The sequence below is a fragment of the Hippopotamus amphibius genome, chromosome 12, assembly GCF_030028045.1.
Source record: "Hippopotamus amphibius kiboko isolate mHipAmp2 chromosome 12, mHipAmp2.hap2, whole genome shotgun sequence".
Classification (NCBI taxonomy): domain Eukaryota; kingdom Metazoa; phylum Chordata; class Mammalia; order Artiodactyla; family Hippopotamidae; genus Hippopotamus; species Hippopotamus amphibius.
Window position 1 is genome coordinate 98,514,063 of NC_080197.1, and position 6,297 is coordinate 98,520,359.

General features: G+C 51.1%; 1 protein-coding gene across 3 annotated transcripts; it reads left to right on the forward strand.

The window, feature by feature from the left end:
• The first annotated feature begins 1,358 nt into the window (after positions 1 to 1,358).
• Positions 1,359 to 5,985, forward strand: SUOX (sulfite oxidase). Of its 3 annotated transcripts, none has more exons than XM_057700735.1 (4): positions 1,359 to 1,889; positions 3,321 to 3,380; positions 3,642 to 3,819; positions 4,045 to 5,985. In XM_057700735.1, the coding sequence occupies exons 1-4, from the start codon at positions 1,756 to 1,758 to the stop codon at positions 5,452 to 5,454; spliced, it is 1,782 nt and encodes a 593-aa protein (XP_057556718.1). In that variant the 5' UTR covers positions 1,359 to 1,755; the 3' UTR covers positions 5,455 to 5,985. The 3 variants fall into 3 exon arrangements, with proteins under 3 accessions (XP_057556718.1, XP_057556716.1, XP_057556719.1); XM_057700733.1 differs by having other exon boundaries at positions 1,359 to 1,857; XM_057700736.1 differs by having other exon boundaries at positions 1,864 to 1,909.
• The last annotated feature ends 312 nt before the right edge of the window (positions 5,986 to 6,297 follow it).

Here is a 6,297-nt window from a genome sequence, read left to right on the forward strand (position 1 = left end):
CTTGGTAATGATTTTTCTCATTAATCTTTTCTTGAATAGTGAGATAACCCAATTTGGAAAATATCCCTTTTATTGCTGTTTAATCACGCCTGTTACCAGGCCACTAGAGAGAGCTCATCAAATCTGTCCCTAGCTTATTTTTTTATGCCATCCGAACAGAATGTATATATGGAAGGGGGTGGTGGTCTATGGACCTGGGCAGACAGTTGATGAGATTGGAGGGAAAGGTGGGATTTGTGAATACTTCAGAGTATTATGCAAAAGTTTATGTGCAACTTTCTAGGGAGAGGGCCCACTGCCTTAATTAGTATCTCAAAGGAGTCCATGACTTAAGAAGGTTTTTTAAAAATCTCTGAATTAACATTATTGGTTGATCATGTAGCTTCTACCCCAACAGGAAAATTTCAACAGGAAATTCTACTGTTTCCTGCTGTACTTAAGCCCTCAGTCCCTCACAGTCTAAGTGGAAGTGGGTGGGGGAGAATGATACAGAGAAAAGATTAAGTATGGTTGCAGGAGGAGTTTTAAATTCCAAAGAATCTGAAGGACAGGAAAGACAGAGCCTGGAATTCAGTCCCATGTCTGATAGTTTACCAGCTGAGGCCTTGATCAAGTTACTTAGCTGTTCTCTGCCTCAGTTTCTTCTGTAAAATGAAGAAAATTTGAGATTTATAAGGTCAATTATACAAAGCATGTGTGTGGCTTTATGTAGGGTAACACTGTCATTAGGCAGAAGTCTCATCCCATGGCTTCAGACAGCTCTTAACTGACTTCTCCGTATCCTTGGGCTGAGCCTATTTTTTAAGACTGGTAGGATAGGTTGGGCATCAGGCCTCTTGCATGATTTAATTGTACACAGTTGAGTTGGGAATCTTTCTTATTCCAAAAACCTTAGAGCCAAAATCCCCGTTTCACTGTCAGTTCCCCTTTCTGTAGATCTTTTAGTACTCCCCCCACGGCTTCTTCATTCCTAGCAAAAGCTCTTCTAGCTCTGTTTAGGAAAGCAGAAAGGGAGGGGAAGTGATCTTCCAAAGCTAAGGTGAAAGACCTTCACTTAAAGTAAGATTGTAACTCAACCTTTTAGTCTCTAGAGGGCAGTGTGGATACGTTTGCCCCAGGTCCACAGCTAGCCAATGACAAGTTTTCGCTCCCACACCAAGTGATAAAAGGGTAATAGCAAACAATTTCTATTAGTGCCCGTTATTCTGATTATTAGCAATTATAATCTTCCTACTTTGGGGTGTTTAAATGTCATTAAATGACGACTTTTTAAAAGAAATTGACAAGCCAAATTAAAAAGATGGCTGTTCAGTGTTGTTGGTTCTATAATATAAATTGAGGAGAAATTCAGCTAGTCCAAGGAATCTCGACGTCTTTGAACCACTATTTAGGCCCCATTTCTGCTTTCATTCCTGGATATAAAAGAATTGAACCCTTGATCTTGTTTTCTCTAAAAGATAATCAGGGCTGTTGTAGTTGCAACACACATGTTTGTCAAAAAATAGGGTAGAGGCGGAGCGCACCACCGGGAGAAAGCAGGCTGGATCCCGAGGCGTCTAGTTAAAGCACCTTGTGTCTCAGCGGGCGGGGCGGGGACCTCTCAGCCCAACCTTTGGAGTCATCACCTTCCACCGCGCGTGCTTCCGACATCATGAGGGTCCCACGTCTGGCGGGAGTGGAAACAAAAACAGCCCGCCCTAACTCCGAGCCGCAGGAGGCGGGCACAGCAGCTGGGAGGCGGCCCGCCGCCCGCCAATGGCTGGGGGAAGAGCCGAGGGGCGAGAGGGGTCCTTCGCTCCCGCACAGCGTCACGGCGCAGGCCCCGCCCCTCCGCCGGCAGCGCTGGGCGCCGGGCGGGTAAGTCAGCCTCCGAGCGGACGCCGAGCAGGGTAAGGGGACGCCGAGCAGGGTAAGGCGGCTGGGCCCCGGAGAGGGAAGAGGAGGAGGCAGGGTCAGTCACCTGGGCGGTGGCGGAGGTCTGGGCACCCAACGGTGCTCCGAATCCCAAGGACAGCAAAACTGCCAGGACCCGCCTCCACGCCCACTAGCCAGTTGCTCCTGGGCCACGGGGTGCTGCTACAAGACACTCTTGGGCCAGCTGTTGGGCAGTGACGTGGAACCGGGCGCTTGTGCCCCGGTGCTGGACATACCCATATTCTACCCAGAGTGCCCCTGTGGAGAGACTGGCCACTACCCGCACAAGCGGGTGGCATCAGTTTTGTAGCAGAAGACTGCTTCTCCCAAACCCGGGCACCGCTCCAGTCTGGTTATAGTGGGCTGCTGGGACTGAGGGAAAGTGGGAGAGAGAGCAAGGGCCCCAGGCCCAGGAGTAAAACGCAGACTCTGCTCCTACTCCTCGCTTCCTCGCTGGCACCCCCCTTTAGCATCTTATCAGCAATTCTGATTCTTCTCAGCCCTCCCCACTTTGGCCCTCCTGGGGTCAGTGATCTGCTCAGTGCTGTAAGGAAGAAAATGCTGCAGGCCAGAGCAGAAGAATTACCTTCCTTCTCTAGCCCATCCCCTGACACCCTGGCCATTAACTCCTCAGTTTGCTGAGGTCGCTGGAATAGCGTAGACAAGGTAGGGGTGTTAACCCCAGGTTGGGGTCCAGTTCCCAGCCGGGTTCATTTTTTATTTTTTTAGGGCGGGTGGAGGGAGAGGAGGGAAAGGCCTTCAATGCCAGTGTTATTGCTTGCTTGCTCATCGCAGCAGCTCTGCTGGGTAGATCTCATTTCATACGTGAGGACACAAGTTCAGAGAGGCTTGGTGTCTTGCCCAGGAGCAGGGCTGGTTGATGGCAGGACAGGTTTTACAAAAGCAAAGCAGTTTGACTCCAACATCCGAGCTCCTTCACCTCATTAGGCTGCCACTATGTTTTTCACCTTTTTGTCTCTCTTTAAGTGAGTATACCCTGGAGTTGTCCTCTGCTTACTTCACAAATAATAAACTGGCAAACTGGACAATAGACTTTTGGCTTCTGCCCTTTAGGCCCTGGCCCCCATTGTTCTCTGCAGTGGACAAAGTAGAGAGTGGAGGATGGGAGACAGGCGATTCTAGGAGACTCCTTCCCACCCCCCATTCCTCTCCATCCTGTCAGCATATTCTGTCTCCGAAGTTCTCCAGGTTTTCTCTAAGGGCCCATTTGGACCCCCACTCTCATTCTTTGGCCTCATGCTACAGAAAAAAGTTTCCGCATTTGTCCAGAGAGCTCCTAGCTGATCGCCTCTGTGTCCTCCTCCCACCCATTCCCTCAAGCTGCCCTAATTTTATCACCTCCCAGGACTCCCTGTCTTGATCCTGGAATCTGCCTTCTATCCTAGGTCTGCCATAATGCTGCTGCTGCACAGAACTGTGGTCCTAGGCCTCCGCCAGGCCTACAGGTAGGCCATCCAGTTCCTAGCCCATATCTCCTACCCGCTGTGACTTTATGACTCTTATCTTATCTGCCGATAAGATGGTTGAGATAGTGGCCAGGGAGGAAAGGGAAAGCCACATCCCACTTGTCCCACCCATCCCTGAGAAACTAAGTCCCAACTGAAGGAATCAATGGCTAACCTGGGAGAGGTACACCTCCGGCCTTCCCTGGCCCTTTCTTATGATCACGAGAAGTGTGCTACTAAGAAAACTTCTCTCTCTTCCAGACTCAAGTCAACCCCCTCAAGTCTCTGCATTCGGGCCTGCTCTACAGATGATTCATTTCAGCCACAGTGCTCCAGCCTCGCCTTCTCTGGTGATAAGTCCAGCACCAGGGGATGGAGAGTCATGGGGACCCTGCTAGGCCTTGGTGCAGTGTTGGCCTATCATGACCACCGGTGCAGGGTAAGTAGGGAAGGAAGGGACTAAACTGTCAGAACAAAGGAGCCCTAGTGAGCTCCCCAGGCAACCATAGAGCCCACAGTGACACTGCCTTCATGCACAGCAGAGATGGAATCTGTTACCTCCATTTCCCAGTGGCCACAACTTTGTGAGTTGGGTCAGGGTGAGGTAGAGTGATTTCTTCTTAACTTTCTGTTCCCTTTTGCCTCACCCCTGCCCTGCCTGCAGGCTGCTCAGGAGTCACCACGCATATACACAAGGGAGGAAGTGAGATCCCACAGCAGCCCTGAGGCTGGGATCTGGGTGACTTTTGGCTCTGAGGTCTTTGATGTCACAGAATTTGTGGACCTACACCCAGGGGGGCCCTCAAAGCTGATGCTAGCAGCTGGGGGTCCTCTAGAGCCCTTCTGGGCCCTCTATGCTGTTCATAACCAGTCCCACGTACGAGAGATACTGGCTCAGTACAAGATTGGGGAGCTGAGCCCCGACGACGAGGCAGCCTCCATCATGAAGACGTCTGACCCTTACGCTGATGATCCTATACGTCACCCAGCCCTGAAGGTCAACAGCCAGCGCCCCTTTAATGCAGAGCCCCCCCCTGAGCTGCTGACAGAAAACTACATCACACCCAACCCTATCTTCTTCACCCGAAATCATTTGCCTGTACCTAACCTGGACCCAGACACCTATCGCCTACATGTAGTAGGACCACCTGGGGGTCAGTCACTGTGCCTATCCCTGGATGACTTGTACCAGTTCCCCAAGCATGAGATCACGGTCACTCTGCAGTGTGCTGGCAACCGGCGTTCTGAGATGACTCGGTTCAAAGAAGTAAAAGGTCTGGAGTGGAGTGCAGGGGCCATTAGCACCGCACGCTGGGCTGGGGCACGGCTCTGTGATGTGTTAGCTCAGGCTGGCCACCAGCTCTCTGAAACTGAGGCCCACGTCTGCTTTGAGGGACTGGACTCAGACCCAACAGGGGCTGCCTATGGAGCATCCATCCCTCTGGCTCGGGCCATGGACCCTGAAGCTGAGGTCCTGTTGGCATATGAGATGAATGGGCAGCCTCTGCCTCGTGACCATGGCTTCCCTGTGCGGGTGGTGGTTCCTGGTGTGGTGGGTGCCCGCCATGTCAAATGGCTGGGCAAAGTGAGTGTGGAACCAGAGGAAAGTTACAGCCACTGGCAGCGGCGGGATTACAAAGGCTTCTCTCCATCTGTGGACTGGGACACTGTAGATTTTGACTCGGCTCCATCTATTCAGGAACTTCCTGTCCAGTCAGCCATCACACAGCCCAAAGATGGGGAGACAATAGAATCAGGGGAGGTGACTGTCAAAGGCTATGCATGGAGTGGTGGAGGAAGAGCTGTGGTCAGGGTGGATGTGTCTCTGGATGGGGGCCTAACCTGGCAGGTAGCTGAGCTGGATGGAGAGGAACAGCATGCCCGAAAGGCCTGGGCCTGGCGGCTGTGGCAGCTGCAAGCCCCTGTGCCGGCTGGGAAAAAGGAACTGAACATCGTCTGTAAGGCTGTAGATGACAGCTACAATGTGCAGCCAGACACGGTGGCCCCAATCTGGAACCTGCGAGGCGTGCTCAACAATGCCTGGCACCGTATCCACGTCCATGTTGCCCCATGAGAAGATGAAATGGAACCATCTACTCTCCAGAAACACCTTCTGAGCCCCTTTTCACACCTACCCTTTGACCTCATTACCACAAAAAAATCTTTCTTTCCACCTCTCCATGTCTTGGATCACAACCCTGACTATGCCTTCCGAAGCCACACACAGGTACATGCATTGCACGTTTCCACCCAGGCACCCACCCGCCTTTGACACTTACATTCCCCTCCTGGACACAGACCCTGTGCCTTCAAGGAGGTAAGAGCTGTCGGAGCAGAGGGCTAGAAGTAGGGAAAGTAATTCTGGAAATAAGCACTATTTTCTCTACCTACCCTATCTCCATTTCTAATGACTGTCACCACTGAGGCTTTATTTTGCTTTTCTTCTTGGATTCTTCAGAGAATGTGTGAAGATATATGTAAGAAAATTGTATACGCAACTTTTTACTGCCTGTCTAGGTTGCCAGGGGTTGTGAAGGGTGCAACCCTCTCCCTTTATAGTTCCACTTTTCTAAATATGTCAATAAAATATCTGTTTAGACTACCACTCTGAAAAACCAAAAAAAAGATTATGGCTTTTGGGACTTGAGGCTGGAGAGTGAGTAAGTTGCAGGGGGGAGGTGCCCTGGTACTGGGATATCGAGTGAGACGACCCAAAACAAACAAAAGGTAGGGGGAAGGGAAAAAGGAAGCAGATGCAGGGAGAAGTCAAGATTGGGGTTTCCTTCTCTGACGTCTCAGTATCTGCGGGGCTACTTAGGTGAATGACCTCAGGATACCCCCCAAGAGGAAATTTTTTTTAATTTGGCATCCTTAAGCCCCGCCCCCACACAATTCCTACGGACTTGGCAGGAAAGGC